Genomic DNA, 26,917 nt, shown 5'->3' on the forward strand with positions numbered 1-26,917 from the left:
CTGCTCATAGAACATTTCATCGTAGTGGTTCAATGCCTTGTTCAAGGGCACTTCAGCGGTGGTAATTTTAACGTGTCGGACCACTGATTCGAACTGGCGACCTTCCGGTATCAAGACCGCTCCGCAATCCGTTCGGCCACCGCTGCCACTAAACATATACAGTGGGGAAAAAGGGGTGGGTGGTGGTGGTGGTGGTGGGGGGGGGGTTGTTATCATTGGTAACACCTGTGAAGGAAGTAGGGAAGGGCGCCGGAAGTGGGAAGAGTTATTCTGTGTGCACACACAGCCTTTTGTACATTTTACAGCATTTATGTGGTGAAAATAACTTATTTGATGCTCTTTTCCATCAAGTTACCTGGAGGAAAGACAGTGTTGAGGTCACTAACGGGGGGAATCATGTGGTCAAAGTGGAGGGCGAACGGCACACACTGCTCATCAAATCAGCCACGCCAGGCGATGGAGGGAAATACTCAGCGACTGCTGTCAATGAAGTGGGCAAAGAGGCCAGCTGTGCTACTCTCATCGTTAAAGCAGGTACGTTTACGTTATGTCACGTGGGATCATCATTGTATATTCTGATCAATAATTCTATAACTTAAAAGTGCTTTTTGCCAAACAGCATATAATTCAGATTCAAGTAGTCAAAACTCTGAAAACAAGGCTGTTAGGCGATGTTTGGAACCCTTAAATAGGTCAGAGACAGTGGGTGTCATCACTCAATCAGTTATCAATCCAATAGGTCAGAGACAGTGGGTGTCATCACTCAATCAGTTATCAATCCAATAGGTCAGAGACAGTGGGTGTCATCACTCAATCAGTTATCAATCCAATAGGTCAGAGACAGTGGGTGTCATCACTCAATCAGTTATCAATCCAATAGGTCAGAGACAGTGGGTGTCATCACTCAATCAGTTATCAATCCAATAGGTCAGAGACAGTGGGTGTCATCACTCAATCAGTTATCAATCCAATAGGTCAGAGACAGTGGGTGTCATCACTCAATCAGTTATCAATCCAATAGGTCAGTGGTTTTCGTGTCAAGGACCCCCAAATCAACATGTATTAGCCCGCGGACCCCCATTTGAAAACCTATGCCAGTGACCCCCGATAAGGGAGGATTTTTACGGCTCTAGCAGTGATTCCAAAACATATTAATTTCATGGACCCCCAGTTTCACACGTGTTATGCTAAAGACCCCCGATTTAATGGCATTTCTATCTCTGGTACCCCATTTTATATTGTAAAACCACTGTTAATTTAACTTTAAGAGAGTGTACAAATGGAACCAAATGGAACCATTAGGGTCCATTTCTTCACTCTCTGAGTTAGACCCATAAGTGTCCATTTGGTTCCTAACTATCTCTAATTGAGCTAGGTACCCCCTGGAACTCCCTCAAGTACCCCCAGGGGTCCCCGGACCCCACTTTGGGAACCCATGCAATAGGCTGTATGTGGAATTTTGGTTAAAATAAAGAGAGGACAGGCAGCGAGCATATCTTGCGGACAATCCGGACATTATGTAACCAATAAATACAAATATTGATTCTTTCTCAATTAAATAACCCAAAAACGATGAGGCAATAACGAATGCACAATATGATATGGCAGTAGTTATGTTGCCATGAATTACATCACGACTGTAATCCAATTGTGAAACGCAAAGTCAGTTATTATTAATAATTTGCCGTGTTGCAACATCCACTCACGTGCTTTTGAGAGAGACGTTTAATTTTAGCTGCATAACCAACAGCCAAGCTAAAGTCATTTCCTGAAATATCACATTAACCGATTTTGGCCGGGAACCCCTTTTGGTGTTAGCATTATGTTATGCTTTAGCTATTGAAAAATAGCAGATCTACAAGCTCATAGCGCGCCACTCGGTGGCGCTACGAGCTTGTAGGTCTGCTAATTTTGAAAAATCGTGAAAATGTGGCCCAAATGTTTGAATATATTCTTTCAGAGCAAACGTTTTTAACTCAAATCCTTGCTTCTGGAACAACACATTTTCAGATGGGGGTCTGCAGCCAAATACAGATAATTCTGGGGGTCCTTGACATGAAATATTGAGCACCACTGACATAGAAAACTGTCAGAATTTAGAAGACATTTTTTTAATTTCAACGTCAGGCCTAAATGGTTTAAATATAACGCGGTGGGAGTAATTTGGGAGTCTACAGTGTCACACACAGCGTCCTAAAACGGCATTCTAGTGGCGTGTGTGCATTCCTCCTCCATTCCTTTTATAACCTCCTCTCAGGAAACATCCCTGTGCCATAGATATATTCCACAGCTCAACAACCTCACGTTATAGTTACCATAGCAACTCAGAGGCTAAATCCAACCTATAAATTGCTGAGGCACAATGAATGTACCCCACAATGAAACCATCGCTAATGTGGAGTTTGCATACAGTACCACATTTGAGTTTGTATAGGTTGCGGATATATATGTACATTTAACCCATTTAAGACCTGAGAAAAGATTCTACAAATGCTTCTTCTAAATCCTGACAGTTTTCTGAAAAACCCATGTTTCTGTGTCAGTGGTTCTCAAATTATTTCATGTCAAGGACCGTCCAGAATTATCTGTATTTGGTTAGTTCCAGGGACCCCCCCGGAAGCAAAGATTTGAGTTCAAAACGTTCGCTCTGACAGAATATATATTCAAGGATTATTGCGCCACATTTTTCCGATTTTTCAAAAATAGCAGATCTACAAGCTCGTAGCGCGGCACCGAGTGCCGCGCTACGAGCTTGTAGGTCTGCTATTTTTCCCCTTCAGAATGGGTTAAATGATACTCTGTTTGTTGTGTATAATCTATTATTATTATATTCTACTGTATCTTGTACAATTATTGTAGTCAATGAAGGACATTATTTGAATTCAGAAATAGTCCATAATCCTCTTACTTCTACCCCACTTCTTCCCCTCTAAAATGGATTCATATTAAGAAATAATAAAATAAAATGTCTTCGTTTTGCAGCTCTCTTGAAGTCCGCTGATATTCAATCTTACTGACAGTAATTTATGGAAATACATGTACTAGTACTGTACTGTATAATACGGTGCAGTTATGCATGCAACATTCTGATAACACTTGGAACACTGCAGTCATAAGAGCATTGCTAATGTCACATTATTACATTCCATTTGAGAAATAGACCCGCTGAATAAATTAGTTACAGAGTATATATATATGACTATTTTGTTTTTAATTTAAGTGGTTAGATGACTCCCCTCCAAATGGAGCTGTAGGGTTATTGCAGCTGATAAAAGCTGGCTAAATGTTAGCCTGTATGATTAAATGTGGCTGAAATACCCAATGTTATCACTCAATAGGCTGATACAGTAATGTAAGCTAGCTATTAGCCTAATGACTTGGCAGTCTAACATCATCGGCAAGTACATTTTTCACTGATCTGTGAAACATTGTGTTCTCCTTTCCTTTCCCTCTCGCTTTGTGTTTTGCATTTGAAAATTAACCTTTTTTTAGGAGTGTTGTTTTCTCTTTCATTTTACTGAAATGCACACTGGTTTCTTTTTACCAAAGGGAAAAAATAGAGGGATTTGTTTTATTTATTTTTATATAAATATGGTAGACATAAATAAACGAAACAAATCAAATGTCAAAACATTTGGATGCCATTGGAATCACCTCCCTTCACATTTTTTATTCTCCCCCGTCAATAGAGCGTGGCAGTCCCGCCCCCTTTCATGACAACGCCAGGCCCAGGAAATAATCCCCAATGCATTTTCCTCATAGACATTTCAAAACGTATTTATTTAAAGACCTTTTAAGCGTTGTACGAAGCCAACTCGAGTCGTGACAAATCATGACAACAAACAAAAAAAATTGGGCTGAACAAATAAGTAGAAAAAAAAAAAACATTTTTTTTGTTGTTTTTCTTCTTATTTGTTTGGTCCAAAATATTGTGTTTGTTGTCATGATTTGTCACAACTCGAGTTGGCTTCGTACGACGCTTAAAAGGTCTTTAAATAAATACGTTTTGAAATGTCTATGAGGAAAAATGCATTGGGAATTATTTCCTGGGCCTGGCGTCGTCATGAAAGGGGGCGGGACTGCGACGCTCTATATCAATTGTGTGATGCCAAACTAATTATTTGAACACGTTGGTTTGCTAGAGTATGCCCAGGAACCCAGGGGCCACCTGGTGCCCAGGGACATCAGCAGTCCAATCACATCGGATGAGGAGTACCTCAGTCCCCTGGAGGAAGGCATGGACTTCGGTGGGCCGGAGCCAAGGAAGCTAATCGATACCCGCTTCAAGGAGCCGCCTGCCTTTCTGGTGAGACACAGTGCTAAGCTGAGACTTATTCCTTTCTGGTGAGACACAGTGCTAAGCTGAGACTTATTCCTTTCTAGTGAGACACAGTGCTAAGCTGAGACTTATTCCTTTCTGGTGAGACACAGTGCTAAGCTGAGACTTATTCCTTTCTAGTGAGACACAGTGCTAAGCTGAGACTTATTCCTTTCTGGTGAGACACAGTGCTAAGCTGAGACTTATTCCTTTCTAGTGAGACACAGTGCTAAGCTGAGACTTATTCCTTTCTGGTGAGACACAGTGCTAAGCTGAGACTTATTCCTTTCTAGTGAGACACAGTGCTAAGCTGAGACTTATTCCTTTCTGGTGAGACACAGTGCTAAGCTGAGACTTATTCCTTTCTGGTGAGACACAGTGCTAAGCTGAGACTTATTCCTTTCTGGTGAGACACAGTGCTAAGCTGAGACTTATTCCTTTCTGGTGAGACACAGTGCTAAGCTGAGACTTATTCCTTTCTGGTGAGACACAGTGCTAAGCTGAGACTTATTCCTTTCTGGTGAGACACAGTGCTAAGCTGAGACTTATTCCTTTCTGGTGAGACACAGTGCTAAGCTGAGACTTATTCCTTTCTGGTGAGACACAGTGCTAAGCTGAGACTTATTCCTTTCTAGTGAGACACAGTGCTAAGCTGAGACTTATTCCTTTCTGGTGAGACACAGTGCTAAGCTGAGACTTATTCCTGCCTTTCTGGTGAGACACAGTGCTAAGCTGAGACTTATAACGCACTGCGTTGCCCTACTCGCAGTGCGTGTTGCGCGTATACGTACGTAGCGACGGCGCTGCGTTCATCTCACTGACAACCGTGACAAGTACACTGCCTCTCTCCATGTAGTACGATGTAGGAGAGAGGCATCTCTCCATGTCTAACTGCCTCTCTCCATGTCTAACTGCCTCTCTACATGTCTAACTGCCTCTCTCCATGTAGTACGATGTAGGAGAGAGGCATCTCTCCATGCCTAACTGCCTCTCCCCATGTCTAACTGCCATATTGCATCTCCAACAGGTGCCTATGAGTGATCAAGCGGTCGCCGAGGGACAGGAGGTCACCATGTCTGTCCGAATAAGTGGACAACCCAAACCAATGCTGTATTGGTAGGTTTTCTCATCTCATTGCTGTGTGTTTTGTTGTTATTATTGTTATGCACATTATAAATGCATAGATTCAATACAGAGTTGATTGAAAACAAATAAATGAAACAGACGGCAGCAAGGGGCGGCAGTGGATCAGGGGTAGAGTGGTCCGGATGGGATCCCAGTTCGATCCCTGCCGAGTTAGTTAGTGTTGTTTTTGGCAGCATTTTAGTTTTAGTCATATAGTCTTCTTCAATAGTTTTAATTTAGTTTCAGTCACATTTTAGTCACCTGGAAGTTTTAGTGTTAGTCTAGTTTTAGTCGACTATAAATATCATAAGATTTTAGTCGACTAAATCTACAGTTGATTTAGTCGACGAAAAATGTATTTTGGTGGGCCTTGATACCGCCGTAATGGCTGATTTTACACTTGCTGAAAATAGCCGATCTACAAGCTCACAACGCGTCACAGACGCGTTGTGAGCTTGTAGATCGGCTATTTTCAGCATGCAACCAAGTGTAAAATGACTTATACTGGATCTCTTGTCCACTAGTCCCTTCCTAGCATTTTAGTCTAGTTTAATTTGTAGACGAAATTGTCAGTATATTTAGTCTTAGTTTTAGTCATCATCAGCTTAGTTTTCATTTAGTTTCCATTTAGTTTTCGTCAGTGGAAAAAGGTAGACGACCAGATTAAGGTTGGCGAACATGCGTTAAGGTTGAGACGCGCTTCTACGTGCTTGCGGTTCTGTTTAGGTGAGGGTATGAGGAGGCTTGTCATTTTCAGAAGGCTCCCAGCATGTGCAGTAGACCGATAAGATCGGTTAACGTTTTATCAATGCCAATCGCAGCCAGTATGCTCCAGACTACATGCAGTAGGTCAATAAGATCGGCTTGATAAGTATAACCTACTGGGAATTATCACTTGATTTTCACTGGAATCCGCTGGGCGTGCAGTGCATTATTCTGTGATTCCAGACCTGAGAGCCTGCAGGGCTGAGTATTTCTTTATACTCACATAGTTGTTTTATGTTTAATTTATGTGAAACCTTTTGTGCTGGAATCTCAATGGGACTACTGATAAGATAAGAAAAAGCTTTCATCAAAAGGTTCTACTTCTTACTGCTATAGGGCATTTACAGAGACTAAATACCCCACTACTACTTCTAATGAGCTGCTGTACTGAGCAGTTCCCAGCTCTCAATCTATCTGTTTGCGTGCGTGCGTGCGTGCGTGCGTGCGTGCGTGCGTGCGTGCGTGCGTATAGCCTATGCTGGGAAATGAAGATGTGCTTTGACATCTGTTACTTACTCATCAACGATGCTTCCTCTGGTCTGCATGTTGTTTTCCAGGCTGAGGGACAGAGTCACGGTGAAGACGGGACCGCGGCACGTTGTGCGGGAGACGGAGGAGGGAGCGTTCGACATGACCATCAAGGCCGCGGTGCGGGCGGACAGCGGCGTGTACACCTGTAAGATCATCAACGAGTACGGAACCAAACAATGCCAAGGAAGACTGGATGTCAAAGGTGAGTCGTTGTACCATACATACATGTATTAACCGAAAAACGTTCGCTCTGAAAGAATATATATTCAAAGATTTGTGCCGCATTTTCAAGATTTTTCAAAAATAGCAGACCTACAAGCTCGTAGCGCACCACTCGGTGGCGCGCTATGAGCTTGTAGATCTGCTATTTTTCAAATAGCTAAAGTATAACATAATGCTTAGTTAAAACACCAAAAGGGGTTCCCGCCCAGAATGGGTTAATGTGCCAATGTTACCAAGTGTGCAGTGTTGTTTTTGGCAGCAAATTTGGATTTTTAGTTTTAGTCATAGTCTCTTCAATAGTTTTCATTTAGTTTCAGTCACATTTTAGTCACCTGGAATGCTTTAGTGTTAGTCTAGTTTTAGTCGACTAAACATCATACGATTTTAGTTGACTAAATCTACAGTTGATTTAGTCGACTAAAATGTATTTTGGCGGGCCTTGATGCCGTCGTAATGACTGATTTTACACTTGCTGAAAATAGCCGATCTACAAGCGCTGCGACGCGTTGTGAGCTTGTAGATCGGCTATTTTCAGCATTCAACCAAGTGTTTTTTTAAATTTTATTGATCATTTTATTGATCATCTCCTCCTCCAGTGCCGCCGGTGGAGCCGGGCCTGGCCGTGGTCCGTCCCATCAAGGACATCACGGCGCGGGCCGGCGAGACGGTCCTGTTCGAGTGCCACGTCCTGGGCCCTCAGGACACGGATGTGGACTGGCTGTCGGACGGGAAGCTGATCCAGCCGGCGCTGCTCAACTGCAAGATGCACTTTGACGGCAAGAAGTGCCGTCTGCTGCTCAACTCGGTGCACGAGGACGACAGCGGCACGTACACCTGCAAGCTGAGCACGGCCAAGGGTAAGGTCACACGTACACCTGCAAGCTGAGCACGGCCAAGGGTAAGGTCACACGTACACCTGCAAGCTGAGCACGGCCAAGGGTAAGGTCACACGTACACCTGCAAGCTGAGCACGGCCAAGGGTAAGGTCACACGTACACCTGCAAGCTGAGCACGGCCAAGGGTAAGGTCACACGTACACCTGCAAGCTGAGCACGGCCAAGGGTAAGGTCACACGTACACCTGCAAGCTGAGCACGGCCAAGGGTAAGGTCACACGTACACCTGCAAGCTGAGCACGGCCAAGGGTAAGGTCACACGTACACCTGCAAGCTGAGCACGGCCAAGGGTAAGGTCACACGTACACCTGCAAGCTGAGCACGGCCAAGGGTAAGGTCACACGTACACCTGCAAGCTGAGCACGGCCAAGGGTAAGGTCAGGTCAGGTGTGGTGTGGTGTTGAATTTTCGACTGCAGATCTTTTTATTTAAGTTTTAAAACACATTGTGTGCCCACACAAAACTTTCAAAATAGTGACCCAGGGTGCCCACTTTTTACATTCATTTTTTTGACATTTTTTTTTTATAAAAACCAAAAAGACGTGCCTAGACGTCCACAGACATCTTGGGCACTGCATAGCGGTAATTCCCAGGACGTCTGTGGACGTCTTGGGCTCAAAATGTGTTAAAATAACGGTATAGTGGGTCGCACGCACCAATACGCGTTCAAAACATTTATTTCATTTTTGAAATAAATGCCTTCAGCCTTCATCAGTGTGGAACTGAAATGCCGAAACGTTTCTGAATTTCTCGTCAGAAATTTTCAGTAGCACCGAAGAGCCGACTTTAGGATGGTACCCGGCCCGCCCCCCCCCCGAACCTCAAATGACGTCACATGAATGACGTCACGAACCCACTTTTATTCGGCTCTAAAATAGGAGTATGAATCGCGCCTTATTCTAGTTTTTATTTGTTAACGAAATTGTCAGTGTATTTTAGTCTTCATCATGGCTAATAGTTTTTGTCAGTGGAAAACAGGTAGTCAACGAACATTTTTCGTCATAGATAGTAGTCGACGAAATCAACACTGACTGTATATTACAAACAGAGCTTCATGCATTGTATGATGCATTGAACATGAAAACCATTTGCAATCAGGTACATGTGTGTTGGTTAAAGGATTAAATGCAGGTAAAATTTGATATACACATAATAATGTCTGTCTGTCTGTCTGTCTGTCTGTCTGTCTGTCTGTCTGTCTGTAGAGGAGATAACGTCGTGCGGTAAGCTCCGGGTCGTGCCCTCCATCGAGCCTCTCTTCACGAGGATGCTGGACGTGCTGGAGGTGATCGAAGGACGCAACGCTCGCTTCAACTGCAAAGTCAGCGGAACGCCGCCTCCCAAAGTCACCTGGAGTCACTTCGGTAGGCTCACAGTTTATTAGAGCTTATATTGCTTGCTGACTGGCACACATGGTGACATCTCATCAGTGGTGGAAAGTACATTTACTTAAGTACTGTATGCTTAACCCATTTAGACGTCACCTGAGGACGATTCTACAAAATGCTTTCTAAATCCTGACAGTTTTATGAAAAAACCTCATGTTTCTAATGTCAGTGGTTCTCAAACATTTTCATGTCAAGGACCCCCAAAAATATATGTATTTGGCCACCGGCCGCCATCTGAAAACATGTGGACCCCCCCAGAAGCAAAGATTTGAGTTATATACGTTCGCTCTGAAAGAATATATATTCAAAGATTTGCGCCACATTTTCGCGATTTTTCAAAAATAGCAGATCTACAAGCTCGTAGCGCGCCACTCGGTGCCACGCTATGAGCTTGTAGATCTGCACAGCATCATTCCTTAGTGTAACGTTGTTCTCTCTGTGGTCAGACCATCCTTAGTGTAACGTTGTTCTCTCTGTGGTCAGACCATCCTTAGTGTAACGTTGTTCTCTCTGTGGTCAGACCATCATTCCTTAGTGTAACGTTGTTCTCTCTGTGGTCAGACCATCCTTAGTGTAACGTTGTTCTCTCTGTGGTCAGACCATCCTTAGTGTAACGTTGTTCTCTCTGTGGTCAGACCATCCTTAGTGTAACGTTGTTCTCTCTGTGGTCAGACCATCCTTAGTGTAACGTTGTTCTCTCTGTGGTCAGACCATCATTCCTTAGTGTAACGTTGTTCTCTCTGTGGTCAGACCATCCTTAGTGTAACGTTGTTCTCTCTGTGGTCAGACCATCCTTAGTGTAACGTTGTTCTCTCTGTGGTCAGACCATCCTTAGTGTAACGTTGTTCTCTCTGTGGTCAGACCATCCATAGTGTAACGTTGTTCTCTCTGTGGTCAGACCATCCTTAGTGTAACGTTGTTCTCTCTGTGGTCAGACCATCCTTAGTGTAACGTTGTTCTCTCTGTGGTCAGACCATCCTCAGTGTAACGTTGTTCTCTCTGTGGTCAGACCATCCTTAGTGTAACGTTGTTCTCTCTGTGGTCAGACCATCCTTAGTGTAACGTTGTTCTCTCTGTGGTCAGACCATCCTTAGTGTAACGTTGTTCTCTCTGTGGTCAGACCATCCTTAGTGTAACGTTGTTCTCTCTGTGGTCAGACCATCCTTAGTGTAACGTTGTTCTCTCTGTGGTCAGACCATCCTTAGTGTAACGTTGTTCTCTCTGTGGTCAGACCATCATTCCTTAGTGTAACGTTGTTCTCTCTGTGGTCAGACCATCATTCCTTAGTGTAACGTTGTTCTCTCTGTGGTCAGACCATCATTCCTTAGTGTAACGTTGTTCTCTCTGTGGTCAGACCATCATTAGTGTAACGTTGTTCTCTCTGTGGTCAGACCATCATTCCTTAGTGTAACGTTGTTCTCTCTGTGGTCAGACCATCCTTAGTGTAACGTTGTTCTCTCTGTGGTCAGACCATCCTTAGTGTAACGTTGTTCTCTCTGTGGTCAGACCATCCTTAGTGTAACGTTGTTCTCTCTGTGGTCAGACCATCCTCTGGTGGCCAGCGAGGACGTCCACATCCTGAAGGAAGGAGGTCGCCACTCCCTGATCATCTCCCACGTCACCAACGAGGACGAGGGCTTCTACACCGTCACGGCCTGCAACAACAACGGGGAGGCGGAGAGCTCCGCCGAGCTCTACGTGCAGGAGCCACGCCCCGCCATCTCCTCTCAAATGTACACGCCACTGTACACTTCACTTAGCTAGGGGGGGGGGGGGGGGGGGGGGGGAGCCACGCCCCGCCATCTCCTCTCAAATGTACACGCCACTGTAGACTTCACTTAGCTAGGGGGGGGAGCCACGCCCCGCCATCTCCTCTCAAATGTACACGCCACTGTAGACTTCACTTAGCTAGGGGGGGGAGCCACGCCCCGCCATCTCCTCTCAAATGTACACGCCACTGTACACTTCACTTAGCTAGGGGGGGGGGGGGGGGAGCCACGCCCCGCCATCTCCTCTCAAATGTACACGCCACTGTAGACTTCACTTAGCTAGGGGGGGGAGCCACGCCCCGCCATCTCCTCTCAAATGTACACGCCACTGTAGACTTCACTTAGCTAGGGGGGGGAGCCACGCCCCGCCATCTCCTCTCAAATGTACACGCCACTGTAGACTTCACTTAGCTAGGGGGGGAGCCACGCCCCGCCATCTCCTCTCAAATGTACACGCCACTGTAGACTTCACTTAGCTAGGGGGGGAGCCACGCCCCGCCATCTCCTCTCAAATGTACACGCCACTGTAGACTTCACTTAGCTAGGGGGGGAGCCACGCCCCGCCATCTCCTCTCAAATGTACACGCCACTGTAGACTTCACTTAGCTAGGGGGGGGAGCCACGCCCCGCCATCTCCTCTCAAATGTACACATACGCCACTGTAGACTTCACTTAGCTAGGGGGGGGAGCCACGCCCCGCCATCTCCTCTCAAATGTACACGCCACTGTAGACTTCACTTAGCTAGGGGGGGAGCCACGCCCCGCCATCTCCTCTCAAATGTACACGCCACTGTAGACTTCACTTAGCTAGGGGGGGAACCACGACCCGCCATCTCCTCTCAAATGTACACAACACTGTAGACTTCACTTAGCTAGGAGGGGGGGGGGGAACCACGACCCGCCATCTCCTCTCAAATGTACACATACGCCACTGTAGACTTCACTTAGCTAGGGGGGGGGGGGGCACGACCCGCCATCTCCTCTCAAATTTACAAGCCACTGTAGACTTCACTTAGCTAGGGGGGGACCACGCCCCGCCATCTCCTCTCAAATGTACACGCCACTGTAGACTTCACTTAGCTAGGGGGGGACCACGCCCCGCCATCTCCTCTCAAATGTACACATACGCTGATGTAGACTTCACTTAGCTAGGGGGGGGAACCACGACCCGCCATCTCCTATCAAATGTACACGCCACTGTAGACTTAATTTAGCTTCACAACAACTATTTTATTTAACTTATTTATTTGAGATATTTTTGGGGCCATTTGTACACTCTCAGAGTTACAGACCAATAATGGTCCATTTGGTTACAAACTCCCTCAGGTACCCCCAGGGGTACCTGAGGGTCCCCGGACCCCACTTTGGGAACCACTGGACCACGCCAGCCGCCCCGGGCCGGATGGGATGGGGGGGGGATCTATGCTTCTGCTTTTGATACCCCCACTCTCTGGTCACTCATTTTAGCCCCTCTCTCTCCCCGTTCCAGGGCCAAACTGGAGAAGATGCCGTCCATCCCAGAAGAGCCGGAGGTCCCCGAGAACGAGGTGGAGCGCTTCACCATGCCCGACTTCGTGAAGCCGCTCTACGACCTGGACGTGATCGAGGGGAAGGAGGCCGTGCTCAAGTGCAAGGTGGCAGGCCTGCCGTACCCCACCATCGTCTGGTTCCACAACGGGAAGAGGATCGAGAGCACGGAGGACAGGAGGATGACGCAGTGTAAGTAGTGTAGCGGCTTTGGATGTTATCGGATGATTTTAATGTCCGTCATCACTCAGCCCTTATCAACAGCATGCAATAGACTAGCGTCGCAGTCCCGCCCCCTTTCATGACGACGCCAGGCCCAGGAAATGAATCCCAATGCATTTTTCCCATAGACATTTCAAAAAGTATTTATTTAAAGACCTTTTAAGCGTTGTACAAAGCCAACTCGAGTCGTGACAAATCATGACAACAAACCAAACAAATAATTACAAAGAAGAAAAACAACAAAAAAAGTGTTGTAACCTGCTGTTTTCTTTGTTTGGCCCAAAACATTGTGTTTATTGTCATGATTTGTCACGACAAGAGTTGTCTTTGTCCGCGGCGTCGTCTTTAAATAAATACTTTCTGAAAAGTCTATGAGGAAAATGAACGGGGATTTATTTTCCGGGGTCTCTCGAGGCGGCGGGACTGCGACGCTTTCAGCCAGTATGGACATTTACACATACTGACGTTGTGTTGTCAGCCGTTGTCCGATGTGGCGTTACTCAGATTGATGTGGGTGTGAATCTTCTCTTTCTGCAGACCGGGACGTTCACAGCCTGGTCATCCGCAACGTGTGCCACGCCCACGGCGGCGTCTACAAGAGTGTCATCTCCAACAAAGTGGGCAAGGCCACTTGTTATGCCCATCTCTACGTCACGGGTGAGTGACCTCACTACCTCACTACAAACATTATTATTTCAACAATATTAGCGATTTACAAGAATATTTACCGGTCCGGGTACATATTCTTGGTTATACAAGAATACTGTATGTACCGGGTACAATATGCGCCGCAAACATATTATTGGGCGCTTAGTGCTTACTAGTGATGCACCAAATATTCGGCTGCAGAACATATTCGGCAGAAAATGGCTAAAAATGCATTTTCTGCCTATTCGGTTTCGGCCCAAATAGGCAGAAAATATATCACCGAATAGTGTATGCAATTAATGCATTCAAAAGAGCTGAATAAATGTTTTATGGACCCATAATAGTGATTATTATTTAATTAAAGTTTTGCCATAACTATTTATTTTGCCATAATCATGTAGCTATAAGCTATGGTAGGAAGAAAGTTATATAATATGAATATAATATTTGGATATTCGGTATTCGGTTTTCGGCCAACTGTTTCCTATATTCGGTATTTCAGTGCATCCCTAGCACTTACAGTAATCTATGGGTAACCCAGAGTGTGAGAGACTTGTAATGTACTGTAGTAACGTGATTTAGTCTCCACTTACACAGTTACAGCTTGCCAAAACGATCTGATCTACAAGCTCCCGGCACGTCACAATACGACACGTTGTGAGCTTGTAGATCTGCTGTTTTCAGCAGCCAACACCATCGCTTGTTACCAGATCATATCAGGCTGATAGAGCCGCAGTGTAACAGTATGTTCAGGTACGAGGAATAATAATGCACTGCATATGATGACTAAAACTAAGACTAGAATAATAATGCACTGCATATGATGACTACAACTAAGACTAGAATAATAATGCACTGCATATGATGACTACAACTAAGACTAGAATAATAATGCACTGCATATGACGACTAAAACTAGGACTAGAATAATAATGCACTGCATATGATGACTAAGACTAGAATAATAATGCACTGCATATGATGACTAAAACTAAGACTAGAATAATAATGCACTGCATATGATGACTACAACTAAGACTAGAATAATAATGCACTGCATATGATGACTAAAACTAAGACCAGAATATTAATGCACTGCATATGATGACTAAAACTAAGACTAGAATAATAATGCACTGCATATGCTGACTAAAACTAAGACTAGAATAATAATGTACTGCATATGACGACTAAAACTAAGACTAGAATAATAATGCACTGCATATGATGACTAAAACTAAGACTAGAATAATAATGCACTGCATATGATGACTAAAACTAAGACCAGAATATTAATGCACTGCATATGATGACTAAAACTAAGACTAGAATAATAATGCACTGCATATGCTGACTAAAACTAAGACTAGAATAATAATGCACTGCATATGATGACTAAAACTAAGACTAGATATGTTGACAATTTCGTCAACAGATAAAAACTAGAGTAAAATGTTAGGAAGGGTCTAGTGGACAAGAGATCCAGTATAAGTAAAATAAATCATTTTACACTTGGTTGCATGCTGAAAATAGCCGATCTACAAGCTCGTCGTAGCGCGACGCATTGTGAGCTTGTAGATCGGCTATTTTCTGCAAGTATAAAATCAGCCATTACGACGGCATCAAGGCCCGCCAAAACACATTTTAGTCGATTTAAACACCTGTAGATTTATTCGACTAAAATCTTATGACATTTAGTCGACTAAAACTAGACTAACACTAAGGCATTCCAGGTGACTAAAATGTGACTGAAACTAAGTGAAAACTATTCAAGGGACTATGACTAAAACTAAAAATAGAAATGTGCTGCCCAAAACAACACTGATGTGAGCTCGGCCAAGGGAAACGGGAAAGAATTTGGACTTCTATTGATGTATAAACTTGTGTAAAAACAACAGGAAAGGGTGTAGTAGAGATAAGACAGTGTGTGTGCAGCGAGCGGTGTACTGTATTCTGTTCTGTACCGACGTCTGATTGTTGTTGTGCATTTTTCAGATATCCTGCCCGACCCTCCAGATGGCGCCCCGCTGGTCGACTCCATCTCTGGGAAAACCATCACCTTGAGCTGGAAGAAACCAAGGAGACTGGACCCTTCCATCGGTACGTAACACAACCACCTCATTTAGAGACCAAGGAGACTGGACCCTTCCATCGGTACGTAACACAACCACCTCATTTAGAGACCAAGGAGACTGGACCCTTCCATTGGTACGTAACACAACCACCTCATTTAGAGACCAAGGAGACTGGACCCTTCCATTGGTACGTATAACATAACCACCTCATTTAGAGACCAAGGAGACTGGACCCTTCCATTGGTACGTAACACAACCACCTCATTTAGAGACCAAGGAGACTGGACCCTTCCATTGGTACGTATAACATAACCACCTCATTTAGAGACCAAGGAGACTGGACCCTTCCATTGGTACGTAACACAACCACCTCATTTAGAGACCAAGGAGACTGGACCCTTCCATTGGTACGTATAACATAACCACCTCATTTAGAGACCAAGGAGACTGGACCCTTCCATTGGTACGTAACACAACCACCTCATTTAGAGACCAAGGAGACTGGACCCTTCCATTGGTACGTAACACAACCACCTCATTTAGAGACCAAGGAGACTGGACCCTTCCATTGGTACGTAACACAACCACCTCATTTAGAGACCAAGGAGGCTGGACCCTTCCATTGGTACGTAACACAACCACCTCATTTAGAGACCAAGGAGACTGGACCCTTCCATTGGTACGTAGTAGAGATGTCCCGATACTGTATCGGAAAAGTATCGGATCGGCCCTTATTTGGTCATATCGGATCATATCGGTATCGGCGAATATGCCAGTCCAACCAGGAGTGGAGTTGAGTTTGCTTTGGAGTTGCCCAAACTGCAAGTGCACTTTTGAGTGAGGAGTCTGCTATAAACACAACACGAGATATATAGCTAGATAGCTATAAACACTATTCCCAGTCGGTGGACTTCAAAATAAGTTTTTTTTTAATTATTATATATATTATTTTCTGGTATCGGTATTCAGTATCGGTATCGGTTAACACAGACATTGTGGTATCGGGATCGGATCGGAAACGAAAAACGTGTATCGGGACATCCCTAGTACGTAACATAACCTTCTCATTTAGCAGTGGGGGGAAGTAACTAAGTACTTCTACTTAAGTACTGTACTTACGTACAATTTTGAGGAATTTGTACTTTACTTGAGTTTTTCCAATTTCCAATACTTTTACTTCTACTCCACTACATCTCGGAGCCACAATTTTTACTTTTACTTCACTACAATCATTTGAAAACTTTAGTCACTAGTTACTTTGGAGATTTACATTTTGATTAGAAAACATACATTAACCACTTCAACCCTATACATTTTGGCCATTTGAAAATAGCCGATCTACAAGCTCACAATGCGTTGAATTGCGACGCGTTGTGAGCTTGATGTATGGTTTGTGTTCAGATCCCAGCTCCTTGATGTACGCCATCCAGCAGCAGTCGCTGGGCTCCATCCAGTGGACCATCATCGCGTCCAGCCTGAGGGAGACCACCTACACCATCAGCACCCTCAGCAAGGGGGTCCGCTACGCCTTCAGGATCCTCACCATCACCTCCAAGGCCTTCAGCAAGCCCTCCCCTGCCACGGAGCCCGTGCAGCTGTTGGACAGAGGTATAGTTTTTATTACAAACATTTACGCTGACGATTCATTGTCACGCAAATAATTAACCAATTTTGGACTGAGGTCGATTAAAAAAAGGCTTCTAAATCCTGTGTGTGTTTTCTGAAAAACCTATGTTTCTATGTCAGTGGTGCTCAACCTTTTCAAGGACCCCCAGAATTATCTCTATTGGGCCACGGACCCCCATCTCAAAATATGTAGTTCCAGGGACCCCCCAGAAGCAAATATTTTAGTTAAAAATGTTCGCTCTGAAATATATATTCAATGATTTGCGCCACATTTCTTTTCCCTCCAGGTCCCTACCTCCAAGAGGCGCCGGTGATCGTGGATAAGCCAGACATGGTGTACGTGATGGAGAACCAGTCGGTCACCATCACTGTCACGCTGAACCACGTCAACGCTACAATCATCTGGAAGAGGTACGTCGTTTTGTATCATTTATTTGTAATGAACAGAACAAATAGTTATCTTGTAACCAGTGGTGGGAAAAGTACTCAATTGTTTTAGTTAAGTAAAAGTACCAATATATATATATAAATGCAATTTAGAACTACTTCGTTACAAGTAAAAGTACGGAATTGAAAATGTACTTGTAAAAGTACAAAAGTATCGGCATCAACATGTACTTAAAGTACTAAAAGTAAAAGTACTCATTGTGCAGAATGTGCCATGCGTTGCGACGCATTGTGAGCTTGTAGATCTGCTATTTTCAAATGGTCGAAATGTATATGGTTGAAGTGGTTAATGTATGTTTTCTAATCAAAATTTAAATCTCCAAAGTAACTAGTAACTAAAGTTTTCAAATAATTGTAGTGGAGTCAAATTTTGGCTCTGAGATGTAGTGGAGTAGAAGTAAAAGTACTGGAATTTGGAAATACTCAAGTACAAATACCTCAAAATTGTACGCAAGTACAGTACTTAAGTAAAAGTACTTAGTTACTTTCCACCACTGCTTGTAACCCAGGAGGTTTGGAGAAAGAAGTTATTATTATTCTTTTCAACAGCGTAGTAGTTTTATTGATCGATTTATTATACATTTTTAATTCTCTGTGTGTTTACAAAACTAAAATTACATAAAACCATAGACAAAATGCCCTTAGTTTTTGTTTGTGGATGTTTGGAAGTCGGTTGAAATAACCCAAAGTATAAAAAACTGAAACTAACACTAAAACTAAGCATCGTCACAAATGGACAACATCCCTCCACATTCTGTTGTTGACAATAGTGATTATATCATCCGTAATGTATTACCAATTACAAATTGTTAATGCAACCATCCTTTAATATACAAATAAAAGTAGTCCCATATTTCATGGAACTTTCCTTTTGACATTGTTCCTCCTGGCAATTGAGTATTCGAAGGATGCAGTTTCAGTCATAAGTTGGGTCCAGTCTGTGATAAAATCCCAAACTATTTTAACCTTGGTGCTGCGGGTTCTTCTTTCTGGGTAGGAGAAGCAACGCACATCCTCCATTGGTGCTGGAGCCAAAACTGTAGAAACAGTGAACAATGAAAAGAAAGCAGGGGCTGATCGCAACTCACATAATGATGCTCCAAACTTTAATTCAGCGACAGGCAGGCAAAAAAATACGACGTTTCGACCTTGCGGGTCTTTGTCAAACTATAGCTCTTCTTTCTCCCAGGAGGGGTGTGGTCCTGTCCAACCGACCAGGCCTGTATGAGATGACCATGCCAGACGACGACCAGCACACCCTGACGCTGCTGAAAGTGAGGGGCGCCGATGTGGGTCAGATGGCGTGCGTGGCCTCCAACAAGCAGGGCAGCGACTCCTGCAGCTTCAGCATCGAGCTGGCAGGTGAGGCCCAGGGGGGATCTGATCTGGTGAGGAGGCCCAGTGGGGATCTGATCTGGTGAGGAGGCCCAGTGGGGATCTGATCTGGTGAGGAGGCCCAGTGGGGATCTGATCTGGACAGCAACGTTTGGTTTAGTTTCATAGCTGCTCTACCTGCGTGGTAGAGCTCAACCCATGCCAGAATTTGGTGTTAGATACTGTAGATACTGGTCCCAATTTTGGACACTCATTTTAGGCTATGATGTTTCGACCAGTTTTTTGTCAGAAAGTGACAAATCTCCTAATCAATTTGAATTTGATTGGCCTTTTCTATTTACGAATTGAGAACACTTAACGTATATGCACAGACGATATGCAAACTTTATTCAATGAGTCATACTCAGAAACCAGCTCAGTTGGCCTTGTGGTTAGAGTGTCCGCCCTGGGTCTGGGAGGTCGGGGTTCGATCCCCGGTCGGGTCATACCAAAGACTGTAAAAAATGGGACCCAGTGCCTCCCTGCTTGACACTCAGCATCAAGGGTTGGATTGGGGGTAAGTCCCTGCGACATACTGTACTAGCGTCATGTCCAGGGGGTGTACTTGGACATCAAGCTGCCTCACGCTACAGAAACAGGAGATAGGCTCCTGCCCTAGGGTCATGTCCAGGGGGTGTACTTGTACATCAAGCTGCCTCACGCTACAGAAACAGGAGATAGGCTCCATGCCCCTATGGGCCTCATGGCTCGGCAAGGCTACTTATACTCAAGAATGACTTTATTCCGTGTCCCTCCATACGTAGCCCCGCCGACGTTTGAAATCATCATGGAGGACCTGGACGTGGGCGCTGGGGAGACTCCCCGCTTCGCCGTGGTCGTGGAGGGCAAGCCGGTCCCCGACATCCTCTGGTTCAAGGTAATTGATTGATTGATTGAAATATGTATTAACAGTAGTACATTTCAAGCACAAACTCAATACAAAGACTGAGTTTCAAGAGAATCATTATGAATCCTTATGATCCTTCAACAGGGTTGAACCGATGAACCCATTCTGAACGGGAACCCCTTTTGGTGTTTTAAAGCATTATGTTATACCTTAGCTATTGAAAAATAGCAGATCTACAAGCTCATAGCGCGGCACCGAGTGCCGCGCTATGAGCTCGTAGGTCTGCTATTTCTTTGAAAAATCGTGAAAATGTGTTGAAAATCATTGAATATATATTATTACAGAGTGAACATTTTAACTCAAATCTTTGCTTCTGAGGGGTTCCTGGAACAACATATTTTCAGATGGTGGTCGGTGGCCAATTACATATAGTTTCTGGGGGTCCTTGACATGAAATATTGAGCACCACTGATACAGAAACATAGGTATTTCAGAAAACGGTCAGGATTTAGAAGACATTTTCTAAATGTCTATGTCAGGTCTATGTAAATGGGACCTCAGACAAGATTCTACAAAATGTCTTCTAAATCATGACGTTTCTATATCAGTGGTTCTCAAACTATTTAATATCAAGATCTCCAAAAATGATGTGTAATACGCCACCGAACCACCCCCCCCCCCCCCCCCCCCATCTGAACATATGTTGTTCCAGGGACCCCCAGAAGCAAATATATGAGTTAAAAACATTTGCGGTGAAAGAATCTATTCAAAGATTTGCGCCACATTTTCATGATTTTTCAAAAATAGCAGATCTACAAGCTCGTAGCGCGGCACAACTTATGAGCTGGTATGTCTGCTATTTGTCCAACAGCTAAAGTTTAAAATAATGGTTAATGTGGTTAAAAACTATGATGTGACACAGATGCGTTTCCCGGGTCTTTGGGTTCAAGAAAAATCTTTATTAAACCAACCATGCTCCTCATCGTACAATAACTTCATTTCAGAATGACAGCTTGCTCTCGGAGAGCAGCCATTACACGTTCGTATACGACGACAACGAGTGCTCTCTGGTGATCCTGAACACTCGGCCAGAGGACTCGGGGGTCTACACCTGCACGGCCCGGAACCTGGCGGGGTCTGTGTCCTGCAAGGCGGAGCTCACCGTGCACGAAGGTAAGAGTAGGAGTAAGGTAGGAGGAGTAAGGTAGGAGGAGTAAGCTAGGAGGAGTAAGGTAGGAGGAGTAAGGTAGGAGGAGTAAGGTAGGAGGAGTAAGGTAGGAGGAGTAAGGTAGGAGGAGTAAGGTAGGAGGAGTAAGGTAGGAGGACTCGGGGGTCTACACCTGCACGGCCCGGAACCTGGCGGGGTCCGTGTCCTGCAAGGCTGAGCTCACCGTGCACGAAGGTAAGAACCTGGCGGGGTCCGTGTCCTGCAAGGCTGAGCTCACCGTGCACGAAGGTAAGAACCTGGCGGGGTCCGTGTCCTGCAAGGCTGAGCTCACCGTGCACGAAGGTAAGAACCTGGCGGGGTCCGTGTCCTGCAAGGCTGAGCTCACCGTGCACGAAGGTAAAAGGGCCTCCTTCCTCTTCCAAGTTCCCATGAACTGCTGTGTTGATTTTATTAGTTTTTTTGTTTTAGTCATAGTCTCTTGAATAGTTAGTTTAACCCATTCTGACCTGAGATCAGATTCAAAAAATGTCTTCTACATCCTGACAGTTTTCTGTAAAAGCTATGTCAGTCGTTTTTCAAAAATAGCAGATCTACAAGCTCATCTACAAGCTCGGTGGCGCTCATAGCACGCCACCGAGTGGCGCGCTATGAGCGCCACCGAGTGGCTTGGTATTGCAGCTCGCTTGGTATTGCAGCGCTGGGCCAAACTCATGAACGTGCTGGTCCGTTGACTATCATTGTGCACGTTCAATCATGATGACACGTGAACGCTGTTTCATACGTGAACGCCGCTGTTTCATACGTAAACGCGTGCAATGATAGTCAACGGCCAGCGCGTTCATGAGTTTGGGGCAAATCCATCCCAGAATGCACTGAAATCGCCTCATGCGCTTTTGAGCAACTTAATGCAAGTGGATGGGAGGAGATATCCGGTGCAGTCTCTATTCATATATACTCTAAGGTTCTTCTGAGTCAACAACTCCGATGTTTCCCATTAGCTAAATGTAGACAGGATCCCATCGAGGACGAGGCGTCCAAGCTGAGGAGGATGCGCCGGCTGACCGACTATTATGACATCTACAAGGAAATAGGAAGGTAAGTCAGTTGCTAAACACTCCTCTTACTCCTGCCTCGTATCGGTTGGATCAGTGTCTGTGATCATTGTCATTCTGATAGAGATTGAACTACTTCCAGATTTATTTTCCGATGTTACACGTTGTGAGCTTGTAGAGTGTCTGTTTTTTGCTAAATCATTTTCTTATCTTCCTACTATTTATTATCTCCCCCCTCCTCCTCCATCACACTTCCAACGTGTCTTCCCCAGGGGTGCGTTCTGCTACGTGAAACGGGTGAGCCAGAAGGTTGGAAAAATGGACTACGCCGCAAAGTTCATCTCTGCTCGTTCCAAGAAGAAGGCGTCCGCCCTGAGAGAGATGAACCTGCTGTCCAAACTGGACCACGAGAGAATCCTCTATTTCCACGACGCCTTCGAGAAGAAAAATGCGGTCATCGTCGTGACCGAAATGTATCCTTTTGTAGAGGTCGTACTCAGTGGGTGATGTTTTCCAGAAACGAGCAGTTTTTCTACAAATATTTTCATTTCTCTTTTGGGTCATCACAAGGTCTCTAGACACATTTGTTCCCCCCATACATGGTTTTGGTTGATTTGAGTGGCTCAGTTTGTGAGAAATGTGCGCACGCACACACACACACACACACACACTCAGTATTTGTATTTATTTATTCAGCACAGTATAAAAAACAACAACACAGTGAACATATACATATAAGAAGGGTAAAGTGCTAGGCTGAGGCAAAAAAGCCCAAGGGGCTTATACGAGGCCTCTACCTATGTAAATCACAATGAAACATTGTACAAGAGATATAACATATCCAGAAAACAAACAACAGGTGCCAAAAAACAAACAACAGTTTCTTAATTGACATGCAGCTGCAACGAAGAGATGCTGGACAGGTTTACCAAGAGATCTACAGTGATGGAGTCTGATGTGAGTAGTTCTCTCTCTTCTGTATGAGTGGACAACAACTTCTCTCTCTTCTGTATGAGTGGACAACAACTTCTCTCTCTTCTGTATGAGTGGACAACAACTTCTCTCTCTTCTGTATGAGTGGACAACAACTTCTCTCTCTTCTGTATGAGTGGACAACAACTTCTCTCTCAATCTCACATCACAATTTCAACCATTTAACAATTTCTTGTTTATTTAACCCATTTTGACCTGAGGACGATTCCACAAATGTTTCTATGTCAGTGATTTTCAAACTATTTCACGTCAAGGACCCCAAAAATTATATGTAATTGGCCGCCGACCCCCATCTGAAAATATGTTGTTTCAGGAACCCCCCAGGCCAGAAGCAAAGATTTGACTTAAAAACATTCACTCTGAAAGAATATATACTCAAAGATTTGCGCCACATTTTCACGATTTTTCAAAAATAGCAGACCTACAAGTTCATAGTGCCACGCTATGAGCTTGTAGATCTGCTATTTTTCAACGGCTAAAGTATAGCCCAGAATGGCTTAATGTATTCTATGTGGACGATGTGTTTGCCTCCCAGGTCCGTTCCTGTATGAGACAGCTCTTGGAGGGTGTGGACTACCTTCACCATCAGAACGTCTTACACCTGGACATCAAGGTAGCTTCTATCATGATCACAATTCAACCTTCTCCTTCTCTTTTTTTTTCATAATTTTTATCCCACGATTTTGTAACCCATTTTCACCCCTGTCAATTATCTAATGTGATCCTGGGCTCTACACACCCTCCGCCAACCTGGGGAGAGCAACGGACTTGAACTCATGCTTCCTTCATGCATGAGTGTCCAAGTCGCTCCTTTTACACCTGACAGGGGGGAGTTTCCCTGGTTGGACGTAGCGCGTGGAAGGAACACGTTATTCCGACCAGTTCCTTTCCCCTCCATCAGGCGCCCCAGCTGGCCAGGGGGAGGCAGTTTAGAGACCAGGATTACAGCATGTTTTTTGTGAGGGTACCTACCCTAGGGGACACGGGGAGAACATGTAAACTCCACACAGAAAGGCCCTTTCGCCAACCCCGCCTCGGGTCTGTCTCCTCCCCTATCCATCTATATATTTTTTGGGGGGGGGCTTTTTGCCTTTAGTAGCTTGACAGCAAACAGGGAGAGAGACGGGGCAGAAAAAGGTTGTCGGGATCGGGACTCGAACGCGCGACACACTGTCGGTGGCCCGGACCGCTAGGCCGGGCTGGGCCGGGCCGGGCCGGGGCTAAATTCTAAACAAATATCAGAATTAAATTTGATAACTAATTTTAAATAATGAAATAAATACATGATTAATTTGCGATGATGAATAATTCAAGTTGATATATATTTTCATCTCTGTCATATATGTTAGTTTGAACCCAGGTACAGACAAGGAGACAGACAGAGTTGCAGTTTTAGAATATAGATTTAATGATATACTTCAGGTAAAGTTCAGGAGCAGAGCAGAGTGTACAGATGGCAGACAGAGGCAGGTTAGGCAAGCTTCCAATCTCCAGGTCCAGGGTGGTAGGAGGTACTGCAAACACAGGAGAGAGATGTAAGTATTCAGGATAACACACAGAGTGATAAGTTGCTGCTAGCCCGAGTGGAACATGACTGACTACTGACTAGGTCCAGGTAGACTGAAGATCTGGCAGGGGTGTGAAGGGTAGGACCAGGCTTTATAGCAGAGATGATTGGTTGCCTCCGCCTCCTCTCCTGCACCTCTGTCTCACTCCTATAGAATTAGATAGGTTAGAATGAAGGGGAGGAAGACCGGGTAGGTGTGGCAGGCGTGACACTCTTCTTCTTCTGTCCTCAGCCTGATAACATCCTCATGGCAGACCCATATGTTCTCTGTCCTCAGCCTGATAACATCCTCATGGCAGACCCATATGTTCTCTGTCCTCAGCCTGATAACATCCTCATGGCAGACCCATATGTTCTCTGTCCTCAGCCTGATAACATCCTCATGGCAGACCCATATGTTCTCTGTCCTCAGCCTGATAACATCCTCATGGCAGACCCATATGTTCTCTGTCCTCAGCCTGATAACATCCTCATGGCAGACCCATATGTTCTCTGTCCTCAGCCTGATAACATCCTCATTGCAGACCCATATGTTCTCTGTCCTCAGCCTGATAACATCCTCATGGCCGACCCACACGGGGACCAGATACGAATCTGTGATTTTGGCAACGCTGTGGAGCTCATTCCTGGCGAAGATCAGTATTGCAAATATGGAACACCGGAATTTGTTGCCCCAGAAATCGTCAACCAGTCTCCTGTGTCCAAAGCAACCGACATCTGGTAAAAAAAAAATACCTGTATTCTGAGCACCAATTTCTTTTTTTCCACACTCCACTATATCCATCTAATCCTCCCTATCTCTCTCTCTCTCTCTCTCCTATAGGCCAGTGGGTGTAATTGCATATCTTTGGTGAGTAAAATATTTTTGCTTTGCATTATTTGTTTTTGTGAACATTATCTTTAGCATTAAGTTATGTTTATTTTAGTGGCCAAGGAGGGAGACTAAACAACAATTTAGAATTTTAGATTATGACCTGGTCACTCAGAGCTGGTTCAGACTCTGAACTTCAGAGGCAACAAGACAATCAAAAACGTATTCACACTTAACCCATTTAGGATTAGCCCAATTCTAAAAACGCCTTCTAAATCCTGAACTAAGTTTTCAGAAAATTATCAAATATTAATTCAAAAATTACAAATATGTTATGCTGAAGTGAGTGGTACTGTACTGTACTGTACTGTACTGTACTGTACTGTACTGTACTGTACTGTACTGTACTGTACTGTACTGTACTGTACTGTACTGTACTGTACTGTACTGTACTGTACTGTACTGTACATGCCCTCCTCCCTGGCCTGTGTGCCTGTGTCTGTGTGTTAGTGTGTAAGTATTTGATGCCAATACTTTTGTACCTTTAACTCAAGTACGTGTGTAAGTGTGCGTGTGCACGTGCGTGCTCACGTGCGTGCGTGCATGCGTGCGTGCGTGTGTGTGTGTGTGTGTGTGTGTGTGTGTGTGTGTGTGTGTGTGTGTGTGTGTGTGTGTGTGTGTGTGTGTGTGTGTGTGTGTGTGTGTGTGTGTGTGTGTGTGTGTGTGTGTGTGTGTGTGTGTGTGCGTTCAGCCTGACAGGAGTCTCTGCGTTAGATGGAGTATTAATAAATGTGTGTGTTTGTGCGTTCAGCCTGACAGGAGTCTCTCCGTTCGCTGGAGAGAACGACCGCAGCTCGGTCCTGAACATCCGGAACTACAACGTTGCCTTCGAGGAGAGCATGTTCTCTGAGCTCTGCAGAGAGGCCAAGGGCTTCATCATCAAGGTGCTGGTAGCGGACAGACTGTGAGTGGACAAGATATTATATACAACGTTTGACTGTAGACATTAGAGCATGTTCTCTGAGCTCTGCAGAGAGGCCAAGGGCTTCATCATCAAGGTGCTGGTAGCGGACAGACTGTGAGTGGAGAAGATAAGATAAGAAAGTCAATAGAAAGATCAAATTCATCTGAGAGTAAAAGTATATATAAAAATAATGCAATTACAGTGTAATTCTTCTTAACTTGTATATCAGTGTTTACAGTCGTTGTTACTACTTCATGGATGAATTAAATAGTGAAAGTAAACTGACTAATCTTCTTGCAGGAGGCCTGATTCTCAGGAGTGTCTCCGACATCCCTGGTTCAAGGTGAGATGGGGCGAGGTGCTGTAATGATTAGGGTAGTAATGTTAATTAATGCATATTAATATTAATGCTGTTGTCAAATTCTATTCTATTCTATTAATTAGTCACTTGTTCTCATTTTGTCCAGACGCTAACCAAGGGGAAGGCCATAAGTACAGACGCCCTCAAGAAGTTTGTAGCTCGCAGAAAATGGCAGGTATGTTATAAAAAACGAAACCAAAATTGCTAAAAGATTCTATTGTG

At 44.6% G+C, this 26,917-nt stretch overlaps 1 protein-coding gene across 1 annotated transcript in view; it reads left to right on the forward strand.

The window, feature by feature from the left end:
* Nucleotides 1–26,917, forward strand: part of spegb (striated muscle enriched protein kinase b) — a gene marked incomplete at its 3' end in the record, with an annotated part of 93,607 nt that overhangs the window by 45,809 nt on the left and 20,881 nt on the right. The window contains exons 5-28 of the mRNA XM_079517851.1: nt 352–534; nt 4,143–4,306; nt 5,346–5,434; nt 6,766–6,941; nt 7,558–7,818; nt 9,062–9,220; nt 10,788–10,977; nt 12,503–12,732; nt 13,300–13,419; nt 15,406–15,510; nt 16,887–17,093; nt 17,399–17,522; nt 18,748–18,920; nt 19,697–19,809; nt 20,784–20,952; nt 21,946–22,042; nt 22,272–22,472; nt 22,899–22,956; nt 23,528–23,605; nt 25,107–25,279; nt 25,383–25,409; nt 26,182–26,334; nt 26,635–26,677; nt 26,802–26,870. Of these exons, the coding sequence (XP_079373977.1) occupies nt 352–534; nt 4,143–4,306; nt 5,346–5,434; nt 6,766–6,941; nt 7,558–7,818; nt 9,062–9,220; nt 10,788–10,977; nt 12,503–12,732; nt 13,300–13,419; nt 15,406–15,510; nt 16,887–17,093; nt 17,399–17,522; nt 18,748–18,920; nt 19,697–19,809; nt 20,784–20,952; nt 21,946–22,042; nt 22,272–22,472; nt 22,899–22,956; nt 23,528–23,605; nt 25,107–25,279; nt 25,383–25,409; nt 26,182–26,334; nt 26,635–26,677; nt 26,802–26,870 (3,362 nt within the window). The remainder of the gene's footprint in view (nt 1–351; nt 535–4,142; nt 4,307–5,345; nt 5,435–6,765; nt 6,942–7,557; nt 7,819–9,061; nt 9,221–10,787; nt 10,978–12,502; nt 12,733–13,299; nt 13,420–15,405; nt 15,511–16,886; nt 17,094–17,398; nt 17,523–18,747; nt 18,921–19,696; nt 19,810–20,783; nt 20,953–21,945; nt 22,043–22,271; nt 22,473–22,898; nt 22,957–23,527; nt 23,606–25,106; nt 25,280–25,382; nt 25,410–26,181; nt 26,335–26,634; nt 26,678–26,801; nt 26,871–26,917) is intronic.

Source organism: Electrona antarctica, assembly GCF_951216825.1.
Source record: "Electrona antarctica genome assembly, chromosome: 13".
In the NCBI taxonomy this organism is placed as follows: domain Eukaryota; kingdom Metazoa; phylum Chordata; class Actinopteri; order Myctophiformes; family Myctophidae; genus Electrona; species Electrona antarctica.